The sequence below is a fragment of the Callithrix jacchus genome, chromosome 11 (genome assembly GCF_049354715.1).
Source record: "Callithrix jacchus isolate 240 chromosome 11, calJac240_pri, whole genome shotgun sequence".
NCBI classification, from domain to species: domain Eukaryota; kingdom Metazoa; phylum Chordata; class Mammalia; order Primates; family Cebidae; genus Callithrix; species Callithrix jacchus.
Window position 1 is genome coordinate 59,261,144 of NC_133512.1, and position 23,352 is coordinate 59,284,495.

At 38.1% G+C, this 23,352-nt stretch overlaps 1 protein-coding gene across 6 annotated transcripts in view; it reads left to right on the forward strand.

Moving 5' to 3' along the window:
• FAM237B (family with sequence similarity 237 member B) overlaps positions 1–21,663 on the forward strand; it is a 29,685-nt gene extending 8,022 nt beyond the window's left edge. For 4 of the 6 annotated variants that reach the window (XM_054237334.2, XM_054237336.2, XM_054237335.2 and 1 more), the window contains 2 exons: positions 9,009–9,147; positions 20,044–21,384. In XM_054237334.2, coding sequence (XP_054093309.1) covers positions 9,009–9,147; positions 20,044–20,113 — 209 coding nt within the window. In that variant the 3' untranslated portion in view covers positions 20,114–21,384. Of the gene's footprint in view, positions 1–9,008; positions 9,148–18,735; positions 18,873–20,043; positions 21,385–21,546 lie in introns of those variants that run through there. The other 2 variants (XM_035253088.3, XM_054237331.2) reach the window with 2 other exon arrangements.
• The last annotated feature ends 1,689 nt before the right edge of the window (positions 21,664–23,352 follow it).

The window sequence follows — 23,352 nt, forward strand, 5'->3', positions numbered from 1 at the left end:
CCAAGAAGTGGGATACATACAAAGAAAACCACATTGTTGTAAAGAATTTGACTGACCTTTGTTCCTGGGTGACATCTCCTGGGAGATAACCTCTAAATCCTTGGAATTTTTTGGAGTGATAGAATTGTCTTTGTTATCCTTGATAGGCCCTTGGGATGACACTTGAATTTATGCAAATAAGATGACTCAGGCTAGGGGCTGACCATATCAGAATGACCAACTATGTTATTACATGTGATATAAGCTATATCTCTTGGTGTGGTAGTGGGGCTGTGGAGGGCTGGGGATTCAGTTCAACTACGTGACCAATGATTCTGAAACTGATGCAACAGACCCCTAGATGATTTTTTTGGATAAACATAGAAATTGACCCTTCTTGTCTTAAAGCTCAAAACTTCCCTCTTATCTGAGTTCCTTCCTCAGGAAAGGACCCCCAGGCCTCTTGAAAAGCATCAAAGAGGCTGGGAACAGTGGCTCTTACCTATAACCCCAGCACTTTAGGAGGCCAAGGTAGGGTGGATTGCTTGAGTGTAGGAGTCTGAGAACAGCCTGGGCAATGTGGTGAAACCCCATCTCTACAAAACTACAAAAATTAGCTAGGCATGATGTTGTGCACTTATAGTCCTAGCTACTCGGAAGACTGAAATGGGAGGATTGCCTGAGTCCAGGAGAGTGAGGCTGTAGTGAATGGTGATTGTACCACTGTACTCTAGCCTGGGCAACAGAGTGAGACCTTGTCTCAAAAAAAAAAAAAAAAAAAAAAAAAAAAAAAAAAAAAAGAAAGAAAGAACTGAAACTCACCAGATAATGAGAGGTCAAGAGCCTCATTCATGATGATTGCTTTCTTACCCCTCCTGAGTTCCTGTTTTTCCACACACAATTATGTTTCTTTTCTGCTAAATAAACCCCTAATTTTAGTTGGTCAGGGAGATGGATTTGAGACTGATTTCCTGTCTCCCTGGCTGCAGCACCCAATTAAAACTTTCTTCTTTGGCAATAATGATGGTCTTAGTGGATGGCATTCTGTGCAGCAAGCAGCAGGACCTAGACCAAGTCCCTGATGATGCAGTTACAATTCAATCAATCATGCCTATATAGTAAAACTCCAGGCCAGGCATGGTTTCTCATGCATTAATCCCAGCACTTTGGAGGCCAAGTCAGGTGGATCTCCTGAGGTCAAGAGTTCAAGACCAGCCTGACCAACATGGTAAAACCCATCTCTACTAAAAATACAAAAATTAGCTGGGTGTGGTGGCGCATGACTGTAATCCCAGCTACCTGGGTGGCAGAGGCAGAAGAATTGCTGGAACCTGGGAGGCGAAGGCTGCAGTGAGCCAAGATCGCACCACTGCACTCTAACCTGGGTGACAGAGCGATATTATGTGTCAAAAAAAAAAAAAAAAAAAAACTCCAGTAAAAATTCTGGGCACCAAGGCACAGGTGAGCTGTGATTGGCAATTATATATTAATGTTTTAGAAAAGTAATGTTCTGAGGATACAGAAGCCTTGTGTTTGGAACTTTTCCAGACTTCACTCTGTGGGTCTCTTCATTTTCTTGTCCTGATCTATATCCTTTATAATAAAACTACAATTATAAGCATAACACTTTTAGCTGGGCGCCCTGGCTCATGCCTGTAATCCCAGCACTTTGGAAGGTTGAGTCAGGTGGATCATGAGGTCAGGGGTTCAAGACCACCCTGACCAACATGGTGAAACCCAGTCTCTACTTAAAAATACAAAAATTAGCTAGGCGTGGTGGCGCACACCTGTAATCCCAGCTACTCAGAAGGCTGAGGCAGGAGAATTGCTTCAACTCAGGAGGAGGAGGTTGTGGTGAGCCGAGAGCATGCCATTGCACTCCAGCCTGGGTGACAGATCAAGACGCCATCTCAAAAAAATAAAAAATAATAACACTTTCATGAGTTCTGTGAATCATTTTAGCAAATTACAGAACTTGAGGGAGCATTGAGAATGCCTGAATTTGTAGCCAGTTGGTCAGAAGAACGAGGACCTAGGAGCCCTAGGCTTGCAACTAGTTTCTGAAGTTGCTGCTGGTAGAAGGTATCTGAGTTACCAGCAATGAATCTGTACAGCTCTGCAGCAACATCAATTCATGCCTCCTCAGAATAAAGAATTTGATGGAGGGGCATAACGCAGAAAAGGAGACTGAGGCAAGTTTTGGAGGGGGAGTGAAAGTTAGATGTTAAGTCTATGTTTAAATCTTTAATCCATGTGGAGTTAATTTAGTGGAAGGTGTCAGGAAGGGGTCCAGTTTCTGCTTTCTGCACATGGGTAGCCAGTTTTCCCAACACCATTTATTAAACAGGAACTCCTTTCCCCAATTGCTTGTTTTTGTGAGGTTTGTCAAAGATCAGATGGTTGTAGATGTGTGGTATTGCCTCCGAGGCCTCTGTTCTGTTTCATTGGTCTATATCTGTGTTTTGGTACCAGTACCATGATGTTTTGATTACTATAGCCTTGTAGTATAGTTTGAAGTCTGGCAGTGTGATGCCTCCAGCTTTGTTCTTTTTGCTTAGAATTGAGTTGGCTATGCAGGCTTTCTTTTGGTTTCATATGAAGTTTAAGGTGTTTTTTTCCAGTTCTGTGAAGAAGGTCATTGGTAGCTTGATGGGGATAGCATTGAATCTCTAAATTACTTTGGGCAGTATGGCCATTTTCACAATATTGATTCTTCCTAACCATGAGCATGGAATGTTTCTCCATCTGTTTGTGTCCTCTCTTACTTCATTGAGCAGTGGTTTGTAGTTCTCTTTGAAGAGGTCCTTTACATTCTTTGTTAGTTGTATGCCTAGGTATTTTATTCTCTTTGTAGCAATTGTGAATGGCAGTTCCTTCTTGATTTGGTTCACTTTAAGTCTGTAATTGGTGTATAGGAATGCTTGTGGTTTTTGCACATTGATTTTGTATCCTGGGACTTTGCTGAAGTTGCTTATCAGTTTCAGGAGATTTTGGGCTGAGACAATGGGGTCTTCTAAATATACAATCATGTCGTCTGCAAATAGAGACAATTTGACTTCCTCCTTTCCTATTTGAATATCCTTTATTTTTTTTTCTTGCCTGATGGCTCTGGCTAGAACTTCCAATACAATATTGATTAGGAGTGGCGAGAGAGGGCATCCTTGTCTAGTGCCAAATTTCAAAGGGAATGCTTCCAGTTTTTGCCCATTCAGTATGATATTGGCTGTTGGTTTGTTGTAAATAGCTTTTATTATTTTGAGATACGTTCCATCAATACCTAGTTTTTTGAGGGTTTTTAGCATAAAGGGCTGTTGAATTTTGTCAAAGGCATTCTCTGCGTCTATTGAGATAATCATGTGGTTTTTGTTTTTGGTTCTGTTTGTGTGGTGAATTACATTTATAGACTTGCGTATGTTGAACCAGCCTTGCATCCCCAGGATGAAGCCTACTTGATCATGGTGGATAAGCTTTTTGATGTGCTGTTGCAATTGGTTTGCCAGTATTTTATTGAAGATTTTTGTGTCTATGTTCATCATGGATATTGGCCTGAAGTTTTCTTTTCTTGCTGAATCTCTGCCGGGTTTTGGTATCAGTATGATGTTAGTCTCATAAAATGATTTGGGAAGGATTCCCTCTTTTTGGATTATTTGGAAAAGTTTCAGAGGGAATGGTACCAGCTCCTCTTTGTATGTCTGGTAGAAGTCGGCTGTGAACTCATCTGGACCTGGGCTTTTTTGGGGTGGTAGGTTATTAATTGCTGCCTCAACTTGTGTCCTTGTTATTGATCTATTCAGGTTTCAATTTCTTCCTGGTTTGGGCTTGGGAGGATGCAAGTGTCCAGGAATTTATCCATTTCTTCCAGGTTTACTAGTTTATGTGCAGAGTTGTTTGTAATAATCTCTGATGATGGTTTGTATTTCTGTGGAATCTGTGGTGATATCCCCTTTATCGTTTTTTATTACATCTATTTGATTATTCTCTCTTTTGTTTTTAATTAATCTGGCCAGTGGTCTATTTTGTTATCTTTTCAAAAAACCAGCTCCTGGATTTATTGATTGTTTGGAGGGTTTTTTGTGTCTCTATCTCCTTCAGTTCTGCTTTGATCTTAGTTATTTCTTGTCTTCTGCTAGGTTTTGAGTTTTTTTGATCTTGCTCCTCTAGCTCTTTCAATTTTGATGATAGGGTGTCAATTTTAGATCTTTCCTTGCTTCTTATGTGAGCACTTATTGCTATATATTTTCCTCTAGACGCTGCTTTAAATGTGTCCCAGAGATTCTGGTATGTTTTGTCTTCGTTCTCATTGGTTTCGAAGAACATCTTTATTTCTGCCTTCATTTCATTGTTTATCCAGTCAACATTCAAGAGCCTGTTGTTGCATTTCCATGAAGTTGTGTGGTTCTGAGTTAGTTTCTGAATATTGAGTTCTAACTTGGTTGCACTGTGGTCTGAGAGATTGTTTGTTATGATTTCTGTTCTTTTTCATTTGCTAAGGATTGCTTTACTTCCAATTATGTGGTCAATTTTAAAGTAGGTGTGATGTGGTGCTGAGAAGAATGCGTATTCTGTCGATTTGGGGTGGAGAGTTCTGTAAATGTCTATTAGGTTTTCTTGGTCCAGGCTTGAGTTCAAGTCCTGGACCTTGTTAATTTTCTGTCTCATTGATCTGTCTAATATTAACAATGGGGTGTTAAAGTCTCCCACTATTATTGTGTGGGAGTCTAAATCTCTTTGTAAGTCATTAAGAACTTGCTTTATGTATCTGGCTGTTCCTGTATTGGGTGCCTATATATTTAGGATCATTAGCTCTTCTTCTTGCATTTATCCTTTTACCATTATGTGATGTCCTTCTTTGTCTCTTTTGTTGCTTTAGAGTCTATTTTATCAGAGATAAGAATTGCAACTTCTGCTTTTTTTGCTCCCCATTTTGCTTGGTAAATCTTCCTCCATCTTTTTATTTTGAGCCTTTGTGTATCCTTTGTGCATGTGAGATGGGTTTCCTGGACCCCAAAAGAAAATCTAGGCAAAACCATTCAGGACATAGGCATAGGCAAGGACTTCATGACCAAAACACCAAAAGCACTGGCAACAAAAGCCAAAATAGACAAATGGGACCTAATCAAACTCGACAGCTTCTGCACAGCAAAAGAAACAGTCATTAGAGTGAATTGGCAACCAAAAGAATTGAAAAAAATTTTGCAATCTACCCATCTGACAAAGGGCTGATATTCAGAGTCTACAAAGAACTAAAACAGATTTACAAGAAAAAATCAAACAAGCCCATTCGAAAGTGGGCGAAGGATATGAACAGACACTTTACAAAAGGAGACATACATGAGGCCAACAAATATATGAAAAAATGCTCATCATCACTGGTCATTAGAGAAATGCAAATCAAAACCACACTGAGATACCATCTCATGTCAGTTAGAATGGTGATCATTAAAAAATCTGGAGACAACAGATGCTGGAGAGGATGTGGAGAAACAGGAACACTTTTACACTGTTGGTGGGAGTGTAAATTAGTTCAACCATTGTGGAAGACAGTGTGGCGATTCCTCATGGACCTAGAAATAGAAATTCCATTTGACCCAGCAGTCCCATTACTGGGTATATATCCAAAGGATTATAAATCGTTTTACTATAAGCACGCCTGCACACGAATGTCCATTACAGCACTGTTTACAATAGCAAAGACTTGGAACCAATCCAAATATCCATCAATGATAGACTGGACAGGGAAAATGTGGCACATATACACCATGGAATACTATGCAGCCATCAAAAACGATGAGTTTGTGTCCTCTGTAGGGACATGGATGAACCTGGAAACCATCATTCTCAGCAAACTGACACAGAACAGAAAATCAAACACCATATGTTCTCACTCATAAGTGGGTATTGAACAATGAGAACACATGGACACAGGGAGGGGAGCATCACACCCTGGGGTCTATTGGAGGGAAATAGGGGAGGGACAGTGGGTGTGGGGAGTTGCAGAGAGATAGCATGGGGAGAAATGCCAGATATAGGTGATGGGGAGGAAGGAAGCAAATCACACTGCCATGTGTGTACCTATGCAACAATCTTGCATGTTCCTCACATGTACCCCAAACCTAAAATGCAATAAAAAATAAATAAAAATAAAAAGGCATTAGAACAGGAAATAAAGTACACTTGGAAGAGATCCAATCAGGCAACTTGAAGAACAAGGGCAGTGCTTTACCTTGATCCTAGGACTTCATAGGCTGGGCCCTTTTCCATGATTCTTCTCTTTTAATGGGCTGCCTGCTTGTGCAGTGCACTCCTTATGCTTGGGAAGTGAGCATGTGCAGTGTGTTTAGCTGTACATACACCCATCTGAGGATTTCTTCCTGTCTCTGGTGGTGTGTCCTTGGAAGTTCATACTCTGCCATTTTATTTCTTAATGTGCATGTCCAGGAAGTTACTTCTTTCTGGCATCTGTGTTCAAGTAATACTTTAGTGCAGTAGGTGTGGATCATCAGGAAATGGCCTCTCCCTTGCACTGGCTACCAATTTATCACTTTTAGAGAGGCAATGTGATAATTGCTGAACCATCACCTGACATTCCTAGTGGATGGGGAAGAGCCCTCCCCTGTTCCGCTCATGCCTGTCTAACTACTTGTAATAAAATAAAGGAGCTCTCATGGAAAACTGTGCTCTTAGCTTGTGAAATTGGACCTAACTCTAGGTAATGTCAGAATTGCATTGCACACACCTGGCACATTGTCATCAAGTTGCAGAAAACTGAAGATATTTTGAAAGCTGTCAGAGAAAAATGACACATATTGGGGAATTGTGATTTGAATGATTGATGTCTTCTCATCAGAAAAATAATGGAGACCAGAAAACAGTGGAATAACACCTTCAAAGAATAAAACAAACCCCAAACTACATTAACTCTAAATTCTATATCCAGTTTAAATGATCCTAACAGAATGATGGTGAAGTAAACTGCATTTCCAATAAAGAAAACTAAAAGTATGTGTATCCGGTGGACATGTACTACAAGAAATACCAGAGAAGTTCTTCAGGTTGAAGAGAATATAACCAGATGGAAAATGAGGTCTTCAGGGGCAAAAAAATAAAGAACACCAAAAATGATAACATTGCATCATAGGATTTATAATGTATATAAATGTCATGCGTTTGACAACTACAGCAAAAAAGATGAAAAGTTGAGTAAATGAATTCATACCCTGCAAGGTTTCTACATTTTACATGAATTGATTCAATATTAACTGTAAGTCATCTGTGAAGAGTTAAGGATATATATTGCAATCCTTAGAATAACCACTAAAGAATAATCCAAGAAGGAAAAGGAGGATCCTAGAATATACAATGTTTATATGCCTTTTGTGTTTGCTTCATTTTTATTTCTTGTATTTAAATAATATCAAACTTTTTTTTCTTAAACTAGGATAAACTTTTATTTCTTGTTCTTAAACAGTAACAAAATATTTTCTACTAATCCGTTTTGGAAGGGGTAAGGACTAGCGATCTCTTTTTCACTTCTCTCCTGAACTATATTTTCCTTTCTCTGAGACAGTCTTTTGTTCATCTTTGTCTCCTGTGTTCCTGAAAAAAGAATGCTTTCTTTCTCTTCAATTAGTCAGCTGTCAATAAGTGCTTGTTTTCTCTGAAGGGTACTTATTTGTTTCACTTTCATTTCCTGCTTTCTTTCTCCCCAAGGTGATTGAATCACACTTTGATAAATACATTGTTATTAAAGTTTACTAGAGGCAATTGCAATTGTAGATGTTTCAAATTAATGTGTTTCATTATACTGAGTCAAAAAGTTAATGAATTGAAAAATTATTCTTTTCGTGGGTATTCAGCAGCATTAGTCAGTAACATGTCTTGGCTGTGTGTGGAGTGACCTAGATTCTGTGAGGAGTGACCTTCTAGATTCTGAGGAGTGATGTTGGCAATATTTCCTGGAGAAACATGCTCAATAAAGGAGAAATGGGATTAACACAAATGTGACAAAAGTGCACTAAGTGATTGGAAAGTAGGAAGCATGTGGGCAAATGAATACGCTACTGGCCTGATTAAACCAGGAAATCTCAGGCAACATTTGAGTTCTGAAAGAATTAAGGGCTGTGCCTGGTAGAAAGCTGACAAAACTCCCTCAGAGGGGGCAGTAGCATGGATATGAAATAGAAATTAGCTAAAAATATTTGTGTCCTTTGTACTATATGCCAGTCATTATAAAGACGTGAAATAAAGACATTAGTTTTTTAAGCTTGTAGGAGGACATTATATGTTCTCATAGAAAAAAGACAACAAAATATAGTAATTCAAAGATGGATGTCAAGTAATAGAGCAAATATAGACACCCAATTGCAGAGGTAAAGCTGAATTATGTAAAAAGAACTTTAGGGTTGGGTCAAGTGACAGAGAGAAAGGGAGAGATGCTCTGTGATATAACTTATAGATGAAGTCTGGGGATAATAGAAATATTCTAGGAACAAGATGATGATAAATATATTGCTGCTTGTGAAGGCGATTCTAATAAAAATGCATGGTTTGGGAAACATACTTGCTTAGTTAGATGGCTCATTTGGGATATGATGATAAATTAGGTGGATTCATTAGGTAATACACTTGGCTTTATAAATAACCAACTGTGAAATCTAAACATTAAATAAATTTATCATGACTCTTTTAACATGTGTTGTGTGCTTTTGAGTTTTGCCACCTCTCTTCCATTTTGCCAAATGAAAAATCTATCTCAAATCCAATTCTCCTACCCATCTCTAAAGTGTTTGACCCTATAGCAGTTTTCTGGTTCTTCAACTATATCCTCTCTTTGGTTCTGTAACATTATATCACCTGAAGCTTGCATAGGCTGATTGTTCTTTCCCTTCTTCCTTCATTGATTCCATTTGTAGTTTATGAGCCACTAAATTTGGGCATAGGTACCCATGTTCACCTCAGCCTTTCTCTTATCAATTTACACTGTAATGTGGCCCTAATTTTCTTTTTTCTCTTCTTTTTTTTTTTTTTAGACAGAGTATTACACTGTTGCCCAGGCTGGAGTGCAGTGGCACGATCTCACCTTACTGCAACTTCTGCCTCCTGGGTTCAAGCAAGCCTCATGCCTCAGTCTCCTGAGCAGCTGGGATTACAGATGCATACCATGCTCAGGTAATTTTTGTATTTTTATTAGAGAGGGGATTTCACCATGTTGGCCAGGCTGGTGTCAAACTGCGGCACTAATTTTGTGTCAAACTAGTAATATTTCTAGATAAATTTTAGATATTCCAGAAGATCCAGAATCAACTCTAATACAACACATCCCAAATCAAATTCATTCTCCCTACTAGTCATCTTCCTTTTGATCTTTCATATTTGTCATTGTCACTCCATAAGCAGGTATGCTGAAAGCATCAGTTCTTGTTTTAGCTCCATCTCATGTCAATGCAATAAATCCAACTTTATCCTTCCATCTTTGAAATATGCCATTTGTCATTGCCATAAATGTTTTATTATGCATTAAATGATTATAGAAAAAATATATTCTGACATATATCCTATACATGTTATATATATTCTAAATATTCTAACATGTAGTTAGAAACCATAGGCATAAGAAGACAAGTGAAATCACTATCTGTAAAGGCTCTTTATGCATTCTTTCCAGATATTATTTCCTTGTATATCCAAACATAACCACTCTCCTGAATTTGTGTAAATTACTTCCTTACTATTAAAACTGCTTTATGAAATATATATATTTGTAAAGAATATATGGTTTAATTTAACTTGTCTTTGAACTTCATAAAATGATATCTTCAGCAATTCATTTTTAAAAATCTGTAACTCATATATCTGTAGTCTATTCCTTTTTACTGCCAAATAACATCTTACAAGATTAGATATTCCACAGTTAATTTATCTATTCTGTTAGTGATAATTTTTGTTGTTTCCATGTTTTTGCTTTTGTGAACAATGGTACTGTGAATATTCCATTTTAGGATATGTCACTTGTCACCTATTTACAAAAATCTCTTCAAGATCTATTCCTGGGATTGAAAAAAGTTATTACAAGTTATATACTTGTTCAGACTTCGAAGATGTACCAGTTTGTATTCTAGACTGGTTGTGCCAATTTATGCTCCTCGCACTATGCAAGAGTTCTGCTGCTTCATGTGTTGGTTAGTTATATGTATCAACTTGACTGGCCATGGGGTATCCAAATATTTGTTTAAGTATTATTTCTGGGTGTGTCTGTGAATGTGTTTCTGGATGAGACTAGCATTTGAATTGGCAGACTGAATAAAGCAGATTGCCCTACCCATCAGCCAATTCATTGGCTGGGCATCATCCAGTCCACTCAGGGCACAAATAGAACAAAAAGATGGAGGAAGGGAGAATGTACTGATTCTTCCTGACTGACTGAACTGAGACATCAGTCTTCTTCTGCTCTCAGACTAGAACTTAACACCATTGGCCCTCCTGGTTCTCAAGTCTTTAGGCTGAGACTGGAACCTACACTGTCAGCTTTCCTGGTTTTAAGGCTTTTGGACTCAGGCTAGAACTATACCACTGGCTTTCCTGAGTATCTAGCTTGCACATGGAAGATTGTGGGGATTCTCAGCCTCCATAATTACATTAACCAATTTTTAAATAATAGATCTCTTCATATATGTATCTTTATATAAAATATATACATATGTTAGCTAGATCCTATTGATTCTGTTTCTTTGGAGAATGCTAATATTCTTCATATGTTCACCAACACTGGACATTTGATATTTTTTGAATCAGGGTCTCACATCACGCAGGCTGGAGTGCAGTGGTGGGATTGTAACCTCAAACTCCTGAGCTCAAGTGATCTGCCCACCTCAGCCTCCCAAGTAGCTGGAACTACAGGAACATGCTTCCATACTCAGCGCAATTTTGTTTTTTAAAATTTTTGTGGGGTAGGGGCCTTTCCCAGGCTGGTCTTGAATTCCTAGCCTCAAGTGATCTTCCTGCCTCAGTCTTCCAAAGCACTAGGATTACAGGCATGAGCCACCACACTCAGGTCCCAACACTTGATATTGTCAGACTTCTTAATGTTTGACCCAGTGGGTGCAAGTTCATATCTCATGGTCCCACTATGTTGCCTAGGTTAGTTTTGAACTCCTGGGCTCATTCATTCCTTTTGCCTCAGTGTCCCCAAATGTTGGGATTACAGGCATGAGCCACTAAGTCTGGCCTTCTTTAGGAGATGTTTAGCTATCTTAAATCTTTGCTTTATCATCTAACCCTTAGAGTCATATTTTCATTAACCCTGTTGCACTTTCCTGCTTGGAATTAAATAATGATATGTGTGTGTGTTTATTCATCATTTATGTTTCCTTACCTATGAAATGCCTCTCTATACCTATTGCCCAGAGTTCTATTATTGTGCTTATCTTTTTCTTGTTGACTCAATGCAAGGTTCTTCTATCTTGGCTCTTAATCCTAATTCATTTGTGATTATAAGTGCTGAACATATCTTCTCTCAGAATATGATTATCTTTTTATAGTGTCTTCTGATTAACAGGATGTTAATACTAATGTAGTCAAATGTATTAATTATTCTTTTATTGTCAGCACTATTTGTGTCTGATATAAGAAATCTTTCCCAACCCAAGATCAGAAAGATATTCCTCTGATGTTCTTTTTAGGATATAAATGCTTTGCTTTTCATATTTAAATTGATAACATACCTGGGATTGATTTTTATGATGGTATAAAGTAGGAATCTAATTTCCTTTTCCATGTGGATAACCAGTTTCCCCAGCTTTATTTATTGAAAAATCTACTGTTCTCCTACAGATTTGTAATACTAATGTTGTTTTACATAGGGTCTCTATAAATTGATAGATTTATTTTTAGGGTCTGTAATCTGGTCCATTGTTTAATTACTTTATTCCTGAGCCAATCACATTCTGTTTAATTACTAGCAAGTACCCTACTCCTTTCTGTTCTTCTTCAGGACATGTATATATATATATATATATTTTTTTTTTTTTTCTTTCCTTTTTTTTTTTTTTTTGAGACAGGGTTTCACTCTGTTGTCCAGGCTGGCATGCAGTGGTATGATCATGGCTCACTGTAGCCTTAACCTCCCTGGCTCAAGTGATCCTCCCACCTCAGCCTCCCAAGTAGCTGGGACTATAGGCACATGCCACCATGCCTGGCTAATTTTTTAATTTTTTGTAGCAAGTAAATCCCACTATGTTGCCCAGGTTAGTCTTGAACTTCTGGGCTCAAGCAATCCTCTTGCTTTGGCCTCCCCAAATGCTGAGACTACAGGCATCAGCCACTGTGCCTGGCCTTCTTTAGGAGGATTTTGGCTATCTTGAGCCTTTGCTTTACCATTTAACTTTTAACATCACATTTTTGTTAACCCTGTTGTGATTTTGATTGAAAATGCATATATTATTTTGGGCAGATGATGTCTTTATAGATAATACATTAGCATTTTTATTTAGATAGTCTTTAATGTCTTTCAAGAAAAAATTTAAAAATTGCCTCTAAGAATTCATATACCCATGATAAATTTATTCCTAGTTACCTTATACATCTTATTGCTATCATAAATGGTATCTCTTTTCTAATTTATATGTTCTGGTTCTTTTGCTCATATATAGTGATGCAGTAGATTTTGTAGATTGATCTTATATTCAACCACCTATACTTGTTAATTTATCATATAATTTATGTTTTTATTATTTCTAAACAAATGATTCCATATAGCATGTTGTGCTAGGTCCTGTTCAGAACACTTTACAAATATTTATCACAACAGCCCTTTTAAGCAGGTTCATTTTTCATCTCCATTTTACACACAAGGAAATTAACCACAAAGAGATTAAATCACTTGCCCAAAGTCACAAATTATCATCTGGATGCAGAAGGCAGGACTTAAACCCAGACAGTTGATTTCCAAACCTCATCAAGAGCTTTGCTGCCTCTCTGCTAGGCTAGACAGTTCTGATTTTTTTCTTTTTTCTTTTCCTTCCTTCCTTTTCCTTTCCTTTCCTTTCTCCTTTCCTTTCCTCGAGACAGAGTCTTTCTCTGTCTCCTAGGCTGGAGTGCAATGGTGCCATCTTGGCTCACTGCAACCTCTACCTCTTGGACTCACGTGGTCCTCCCTCTTCAGCCTCCCAAGTAGCTGGGACTTAGGTTTGTGCCACTAATTTTTGTATCTTTTGTAAAGACAGGGTTTTTCCATGTTGCCCAGGCTGGTCTCAAACTCTTGAACTCAAGCAATCTGCCCTCTTTGTTCTCCCAAAATGCTGGGATTACAGGCATGAACCACCATGCCCAGCCTCCCATTTAATTTGTATACATGGTACATATAGTAGATTTTAATATGTTAAACCAACAGCCCCCAACCTATTTGGCACTGGGGATCAGTTTTGTGGAAGACTAGTTTTACACAGACGGGGTGGGTAGGGAGGGATGTTTCGGGATGAAACTGTTCCACCTCAGATCATCAGGCATTAGATTCTCATAAGGAGCACACAACCTAGATCCTTGCATTTGCAGTTCACACTAAGGTTCCTGCTCCTTTGAGAATCTAATGCTGCTGCTGATCTGACAGGAGGCAGAGCTCAGATGATAATGTTCACTGGGCCACAGCTCACCTCTTGCTGTACAGCTGGGTCCCTAACACCACAGACTGGTACCAGTCTATGGCCTGGGCACTCCTGTGTTAAACTACCCATGCATCCCTAGGATAATCCCAGCTTGATACTACTGTGTTTTTGTAAGTCCTACTGTGTTTGATATATCAGTATTTTGTTTAGAATTTTTTGTATGTAAGCATTAGTAAGATGGCCTGTGACTTTACTCTTTTTCAGATTGTCCTTGTCTCATTTTGTTAGAATAAGTCTGGGAGATTTCCTTCTTTTTTAATTTTCAGGAAGTAATTGATCCCTGAAAGTTGCCCTGCAAAATCATAAGGACTTGATTTTTTTTTTTCCAGTGGGAAGATTTTAAACTACTTATTCAAAGTCTTTAAACAGCATTTACTATTCTGGCGTTGTAGTTCTTCTTACATGAGTTTTATAATTTTTTTTCTTTCTTTTTCTTTTTTTGAGACGGAGTCTTGCTTTGCTGCCTAGGCTGGAGTACAGTGATAAAATCTTGGCTCACAGCAGCCTCTGCCTCCCGGTTCCAGTGATTCTTCTGCCTCAGCCTCCCAGGTGGCTGGGATTACAGGCATGCACCACCACACCTGGCAATTTTTGTATTTTTAGTAGAGATGGGTTTCACCATGTTGGCCAGGCTGGTCTCAATCTCCTGACCTCAGGTGATCCATCTGTCACAGCCTCCCAAAGTGCTATGATTACAAGTGTGAACCACTATGTCTAGCCAAGTTTTTAGATGTTTTTCTAGGAATTAATTTAATTTAAAGTTTCAAATTTATGGTATATGTTGGTTGTTAGTATTCATGTACCTAATTTTAATCTTTTTTGCTCTCTATAGATATATATCATTTTTCTGCCTTCTTTCATTTTCTTTCTTGATCAGTCTCATCAGAGGTTGCTCGATTTTATTCAAAGAATCATCTCTTTTTGCTCTAGTTCACTGGGCTTTTGTAAAATCTCTTAAATTTGGGGGGCCTTTTTTTCTGCCACTTTTCCAGCTGTTAAATTTGGTTGCATTTATCATTCATATCACATTTTCAGCCTCTATTTTGGCACAAGTGTTTAAAGCTGTTAATTTCCTTTGAAGTACCCTCTTAACTGACTTCTCACAAGTTTTGATCTGCAATTTTTTTAATCACACAGTTTGAAATATTTTATAATTTTCATTGTGTTTCATTTTAAAATCTATTGTTTAATGTCATTGCATAAATAAGTACATTTATTGTTTAAATTTAAAAACATGAAAACTCATGTTCTTGTTTTTATATTTCTTAAAGCACTTTCTAGACTTTTAAACTTTCTGTTGTGGTCAGGCAACAAAGTTTGAGGGATAATGATTTTTGACATTTGTTGAGACTTTCTTTATATTTCATGAGACTTGCTTTTTTTTCTATTGGGAGGAATGTGTTCTTTAACTGCAAGTTTCATGTTTCCTTATAAACTTGATGGTTCAAATTATCTACACATTTAGTAACTGTCATCTTAACCTAAAGGCTTGTTGAACTCTCCCACTATGATAGTGAGTTTGTCAAAATTTCCCTCTACTTCTATCAATTTTTGCTTTATGTATTCTGTGGCTTTGTTATTAGGTATATCTAAATTTAGAATATTTTTATTTTCTTTCTGAATTGAGTCTTTTATCATTATATAGTGTTCCCCTTTCTCCTTTATCTTGCTTTTTGTATTAATAAAGCTGTCAGTTTAAAATACAATTAACATTTACATGGTATATTTATTTCCATTCTTTTCAAGTTTCTTTGTCCTCATTTTTTCATCTATCTTTTGTAAAAGCACATAGCAGAATTTAAAATCCAACCACATCTTCCTTCCTTTAATCAACAAGTTCAGACTATTTATTATGATAGTTTACTTGATTCTTATAAATGTACTTTCTACTTGTCACTTTTTGCTGTGTTTTTTCTCCTTGCTTTCTCAATTAATTGAATTTTGATTTGTCAATCTGTTTTTCTTATTCATTTTTATTCGCCCTGGTTCAAGAGTTTTGTTCCCTATTTCTGTCATTTAGAAATTGCCAAAGAAATTGTACCATACATATTTAACAACTCTACAAAGTCTAAACTCAATATATCTCACTTTTTACTGTGGATGTTTACCAGTTTTAATAAAGTCTAAACTATCTACATCTCACTTTTCTCTCCTCCTTCTCTCTTTCCCTTCTTCTTTTCCTTTCTCTGATTCTTTATGCTTCTCCTCCACTCCCCTTTTCCCTGAATATTTCACTTTCTTTATTTCTTTTTTTTTTTTTTTTTTTGAGATGGAGTCTCGTTCTGTCGCCAGGCTGGTTGCAGTGGCATGATCTCGGCTCACTGCAACCTCTTACTCCCACGTTCAAGTCATTCTCCCGCCTCAGCCACCCCGGAAGCTGGGACTACAGGCATGTGCCACCACACCCAGCTAATTTTTGTATTTTTAGTAGAGACAGTGTTTCACCATGTTGGCCAGGATGGTCTCGAGCTCTTGACCTTGTGATCTGCCCGCCTCGGCCTCCCAAAGTGCTGGGATTACAAGCATGAGCCACCGTGTTCGGCCGATTTCACTTTCTTGATTACCCAATGATGACTAAAAAATTATGTTTGTCATCATTTTGCCACATTCTATTTGAATGTAGCAGTAGACTCCAGAAAAATCAGTTACATAAAGAATATCTTCTCTTACTGACTTGAGGGTACATGTCAGGAGTAGAATTTCTGGATCACTTTCAGCTTAAACAGATGTTCCGGGTGTGGTGGCTCACGCTTGATAGCACCAGCACTTTGGGAGGCCGAGGCAGGCGGATCATGAGGTCAGGAGTGAAACCCTTCTCTACTTAAAATATGAAAATTAGCTGGCCGTGCTGGTGGGACTCTGTAATCCCAGTTACTTGGGAGGCTGAGGCAGGAGAATCAGTTGAACCCAGGAGGCAGAGGTTGCAGTGAGCTGAGATGGCGCCGCTGCACTCCAGTCTGGGAGACAGAGCTGAACTCCATCTCAAAAAAAAAAAAAAACCACAAACCAAACAAACAAACAAACAAAAAAGGAAAATACCAAAACAGTTTTCTTCCATGGTGATTATACCAGCTGATAGTCTCATCAAAAGTATATGAAGTGTTCATTTTCTCAAACAATTGCTGTGATTGTATTTTACCGAATAATTTTTGTTAAGCCTTATTTGGGGACAACAATTTATCATTTTCTTGAAATGGCTTTGTTATTAAGTGTATCTAAATTTAGAGTATTTTGGTATTTTTTTCTCACGTTTACTGAATATTAAGGTCTACTCTTCTCTGAGTTGCCCTTATTTTTCTATTGATTTATATAAGTTCTCTATTCAGAATACCATTTCTCTATGTGTGTGTTATAATAATCATACCCAAATATGTACTCTTATTCAGTACATTAATGTCAGAATATTTTAAAAATATATTTTAATGACAACTATTACCTGTCTTCTTACATTTTCCTGTATTTTACAACTTTTCAATAGGCTTTGCAATACTTGTATATAGATAAAAATGTTTTATGAAAAATATATTTCGCAAAACGATTGACAGGAACGATGTGGTTATTCAACAGAGAAATGGAGCCAATTCATTTGAGAAGGAAGCATTGAAGGGCCAACATTAACCCAAGGATGGAAGGGGTTGCTTCCTTTGAGGGTGGGGAATGTGCTTAAGGTTAAGACACACTGGACAACAGCTTTGCTGGGTGGACAAATTCCTTGGGAGGGTGATTTGTTCAAGTTTCAGCTGGGATGTTGGATTAGGTCACTCTGTGCCTCTACTAATTGTGAGTCCAGGATTAATGGCAGAGTAAAACACTTGGAACTCTGAGCCGAAGAATATCTGGTGTGAGATGGATTCGTGTGTATCCTACCTAATCCGAGTAAACAAGTCTTCTCCTTTTCTCAATTCTATTTTGTGCAGAAGCTGGTCCTGCAGATAGAAGGGCCATTTAGAGAAGAATTGACAGGGCAGAACTAATGATTGACCACGTTAGCTCCACCGAGGTGATGAGAACAGGGTGGAGCTTTGAGTAATGGTGGGTGCTGGGAGAAATGACCTTTAGCAGAGACAATGACTGGGGAACTGGGCTGTTGGGTTTGGCAAGTATCTCACCGCAGGATCTCACCATCCCAGCTCAAGAACGTGAGGAAGGGTGCCTACCTGAGGGAAAATGGGGATAAAGTAGCTGACTTTGGATTGATTTCCCTGGCCCCATCTGGTCATCGCTGCTGAGCTTTAGGCAGAGCAGACAGACTTAAACTCATATATAGTCTAAGTGATGTGTGGGGGCTGGGATTGATGGACAACATACATATGTAAAATTCAAGGAACTTGCTGGGGTCTTCATCCATGAAAGGCTAAAGGAAACTTTTGCCCCAGAGTGTGTATTTAGGTAGAAGCAAGGGTATGTTTGTACGTGGGTATGTGTTAGTGTTAATAATAAACGATGCTTATCTAGAGATTAGAACCGGTCACGGAGGTTAAGGATTTTAAGAGAGTCCACAGCCTTAAGAAAATTTTTCTTTGGATAGGAGAATACGGTGTGGAGCATGGCTGGGTGGAGGGAGAAAATAACTTGCTTATGTGGATTGACTACTGCCGAGATAGATCTTCTCAACTAGGAAAAAAGAAGGAACAAAGTAAGAAGGGAGAAAGCAAAGAGGCCCCTGAGCCTTCTACATAGCAAGAAAGTCCGAGGAAGAAGGCGAGAGCAGCGGCCAAGGCAGGGGCGCACCGCACAAGGGTCGGAACGCTGGGAAGGAGGGCGAGGTCAGGGAGGGGTCTCGAGAGCGCGGCCACCCACGCTTTGCCCCCTCACTCCGCCTCTAGAAAAGGAGCGCAGTCCGGGCAGCGGGGCTGTCTCGGGAACCCCGCGCAGCCACAGCAGAACACGCAGCAACACCCGCCGTGAGCCAGAGCCTCTCAGCGCTGGAGCGCCACGCGGCCCAGACAGTTCCACGGGGCGGGCTCCGGCGTCCATTGAGCGCTCGGGTTGGGTCTCACAACACTGCTTCACCCAGTTCATCTGCCTCGGTGGGTGGGTCCACTGGGCAGGGGGCGGGGACCAAGGGAGGGCAGGGGTCGCCTGCGCTGAAACCTCTGGTTCCTGCTGAGCAGGAGGCGCCCGTGTCCTCCTCCGAAAGAGCGCAGTGCACCCAGGACACCGCGCCCGGACGCGCGCCTCGGACGTCGACCACAGGTCCTCAACTCCCGCGTGGGCTCCCTCTTCTGGGTCCAGGTGATCTGACCTGGGGCGTGGGCACTGGGTGAGGCGCTAACCTGAAATTGAGAGGGAAGAAGATTCCCTGGTTCTACCCTAGCCCTTCTGATACAATACGAATCATAAACTGCTGCCTTTCACCTCAGTTTGGGGAATTTGCATAATTTTCAACCATGTGAAACAACTTGAATATGCTGTTTAGATTTGTTTCGTATGATTTCTCTCTTCAGCCTAACTTTTTTGGGGAGGTGGCAGACGGCGGTGTACAGGGGCGGCGGGGTGGGGGATGTGTTCTGGATCCCTCCCCGTTGCTGTCAAGGTTGTAAAAGGGACATTTCTAACACCAGCCTTGAATATTAGCTGTGTGGCAATTCAATGCCAACTTATTCCTTGACTTCCTCCTATGTGCTTTGGGCCGATTTTACCAAACAACAGTTGGCAATGAGGTGTGCAAAGAAGCATTAGAAAATGCCAAGATTTTGCTGAATGTAATGGGCCCTGCATACTCTCATCCTACCTTACATCACCTTTGTCTTCATGCCCCTTCATGTGTGTATATGTTCATCTTCTCCAACCAGCTCCTCTACAACCTGAGAGAAGCCAGGGATACACCGGACATTAGTGCCTAAACGGTGTTTTCCAATAAATGGAAACAGCAGTAACTTTGAAACTTAAACGGTGCTTGTGAGATCTAGTACTATTTGGGTTGTTAATACCTCAATTAACAACAAAATATTTCTTATGGTTACATGTAGAAAGGACTGCATTTTGATCCACTTAGTTGAAATGTGTTGTGGCATGTAGTAGTCTTGGATAGGCAGTCAGGAGTCTGAAGTCTTGCGGGACCGTATCACTTATAATTGTTCTAATCAATAAAGGGAGAAGGTTGGAGCACAAGCTCTTTAAGGTTTCTGCCAGTTTTAAAGGTCTGTGATTAAATGAACTTTTTACATTTACATAAACATGTTGGATTTCAGTGGCTCCTGAAGTTTTGATCAGAACGTTGGAAATCAAATTGGAACTGTAATGTCCTAAAGGAAGGTGTGACAATCAGTAACTTAGAAAAAACTAGCAAATACCTAGTAAGCATATTTGGCTTGATCAAAAACAAATATATGTTTGTGTGTAGTTTTTTAGATCAAGTGATTGAATAATTTTTTTTAAGTTTTTTTTTTTTCTTTTTAAATAGAAATGAGTTTTGCTGCAAGAAGATGGTTCTACCTACAGCTGGGCTGCATGATGCTGATCAATCTGGTTAATGCTGACTTTAAGTTTCAAAAGGGAGTGCTTGCTAGCATCAGCCCAGGGATCACCAAAGACATTGATCTCCAGTGCTGGAAAGCTTGCTCTTTGACACTGATAGATCTTAAGGAACTCAAGATAGAGCACAATGTGGATGCTTTTTGGAATTTCATGTTGTTCTTGCAAAAATCTCAGTGGCCTGGACATTATAACGTCTTCTTAAACATAGCTCAGGATTTCTGGGACATGTATGTAGACTGCTTGCTTTCAAGATCTCATGGAATGGGCAGAAGACAGGTGATGTCTCCCAAATATAATATTCCACAGAAAAAAACAGGAGGTAATTTAAATGTGTATTTAAAATAATTATAGTTTATTTTTATTTAAAAGTCACTACTTAATTCTTCAAATTTTTTCAAGTTACCCAACAATCTAGCACATTTGCATATTTAGTTTTTTCCTAAAATGATAGGTTTTGATTTTCATTTTTACTCATATTATTTACAAACCACACGAGCTCTGATGTGCAAAGAATTCTAAATGATATTGGAATATAATACACTTTGGTAGATAATTAAAATTATTCTTGTTTCCCCATGAATAGTTCATAAGAAAGTCATATAACCCTGTAATTATTCATATTACATTTGTTGAAGAAATTTTAAACATCAGATGTGTATTTAGGCTTTTGAAATTAATTTTTTCATAGAGTTGTATAAAAGCAGGAAATCTTAAGAGTCATATTGGAATGAATATCAACAATGTGTTCTTTTAAATCTTATTGGACTAGATTTTAGTCTATGAGAATATTACATTTAAGAGAAAACACGAAAAATACCTCAAGCAAGATGACAGCGACCTGAAAACTTGTCAGTATGTATGAGGTCAAATACTTCTTCTAGTAGTTATACAAATTATTTCTTTAATACTGATCAACTTTTTTTTTGTAATTGCTTTATTGCTGTTGAATTATTTCAATCTTTTCAGGTAAATTCTCAATACTTTTTGAGTTAGAAGGTGTATTTGTACAGTGTCTTCATTTTGAAGAAAACACAAAAGGCAAATGTGAAATATATTTTTAATTTAATAGTCAATAGAATAAAATGATAACCAATTTTATAAGGTATTTTATACATTAACATTGACTTTTAAAGTGTGCCAAAATTAATAGCAGTATTATCCTAAAAAGTAATATTTAATGTAGTATATTGTGTTGTTTTTGAAATGTACATTTTATTACCAAGCCATCTTCTATATTAAAGTATGTTTTATGCATTAAGCACTTAAACTTTTTATGTTTTCCTTTTTATTGTCTTTGTTTTGAAAAAGGAACATTAAACAAAAAGACAGTAAGAAATTTCATTTTAGTAAAGTATAATTTGATAGAATTTTCGTGTTAGCTGAGTTTTTTTTATTTTGCCTGTTTTTATCTCACGTCTTATTTCAAAAGGGATGTGCAGCTTAAATATACCAAAGAAAAGGAAAACGTGAAGTAGGGGAGGAAATTGGAACAATGGGACATGAAGACAGGAAAGTAATACAATGGAGTTATGGTTTAGAGGAATACTTTCTGAATGCATGTCATAAAAGCCTATACCTTTGATGAAGGGTACCTATAAATTTGGTCTGTCTCCCACTTCTAATACTAAAGAGGGACACGTGAACAGTTTCAAGATTCACATGCCTATAAGAAAATCCAAACCACATGTTCAATAGAGGTCCAGCCTTTTCCAGGACAAAGAATCAATACAAATCTGACTCGTAGGTTTTCACAGTGGCTACCGTGGTTTATAGCACCAGTTTCAAGTATCCTTACAATGACAGGTTCTCTCCTATACAATCTGATTCAAGTACATGCAAACTTAAATATAAAAAGTTTTAAAATCAGCTAAAATAATACTGAACAAGTAACTGTCTATGGTCCAACTTGATCCAAGAATAAACTTTGAATTAAAGGAAGGGCATTCTTTGCCCTTCCTTTATGGAGCACTTTCAAATTCTGATGACATTTATTAGGAGTTTTATATACACTCATAAGATTACATTTTACATGTAATTTCAGGGGGCTGCATAAACTCCAGGTAAAGAATCTTCAATATTTAAGAAGGACCTCATAGCGTTCAGTAATATTGTTTCATATAACCAATTTTGCATAAGTGAGTAGCAGATAATATGAGATTTGGGGCTAATAAATTCCTAGATTGAAAATATCTTATCTTACCAATTAAGGATGGATCCCTAAGCTCAAAAAATCAACTGGTTGGAGGGTAGGGCTAATGTTCTCATAAAAATGACCAGAAAGATATCCACCTAGAATTCATTTCCTGCAGAGGAGCTGAAGTGGTACCTAGAGGCAGTGTTAGGTTTTCCTTAAAAAACAGTTCTCTTTTACAATCTGTGGGCAAATGATTGAAGCTCAAAAGTTCAATGCTGTAAAGCAAGACCACATAATTTTAGTCTAAAAAATTGTTCAACCAGTTGTCCTCAATCACTCATAGTTGTCATGACAGTTTTATTGCAGCAATGATAAACATTTTAGATTAAATCAATAAAATTAGTCTTCCAGTTAATGGCAAAATGGTTTCTAATTCTTTTAATTGAATTTACATACTACACTGGATTAAAAATAAGATCATTTGCTAAACTGGGCAATCTCGTCTTAGAACAGTTCATCTTAAGTTTTTATGGTGATTACATACCTATTTATGTTAAAATTCCTCCCCGTTTTGGGCACAAATAGTGTCATCTGAGTATAAAAAATCTTATTCTTTCTGTTCATTATTGATTCATTCAACAAATAGTCATTAAGCTTAAGGGTATATTAGTGAACAATCCAGATGTAATCCTTGACTCACAGAGTTGACACTGCAGTGGGACAATGTGGGGGATAGACTAAAATATCTAATTCAAAAGCAATTTTATGATATTAAAATAGAAGATAAAGAGAGTGGTCAAAATGAAGCTGAATGGGGACAATATGTATTTCTCTTTTGTCTTTGACTAGGTAAGTCAAGAGATCATTTTACAAAACAAACCACCAATTCTTGTAGTGGTACCGTGGTGAAGACTCAGTCACTTTCACAGCTTTGGGTTTATGCTGTCCTCATTTGGCTTAGCTCATAATCAGTTATTTTTCAGAGAGCTTAAGGCTGAGGAGAAAAAAGGTGTCAAAGAAACTAATATTGACCCCACAAATATTTCTTCATAAGATGATACAAGGGGTAATAATTATCTATGTCTAAAGTTCCTCTGCTGT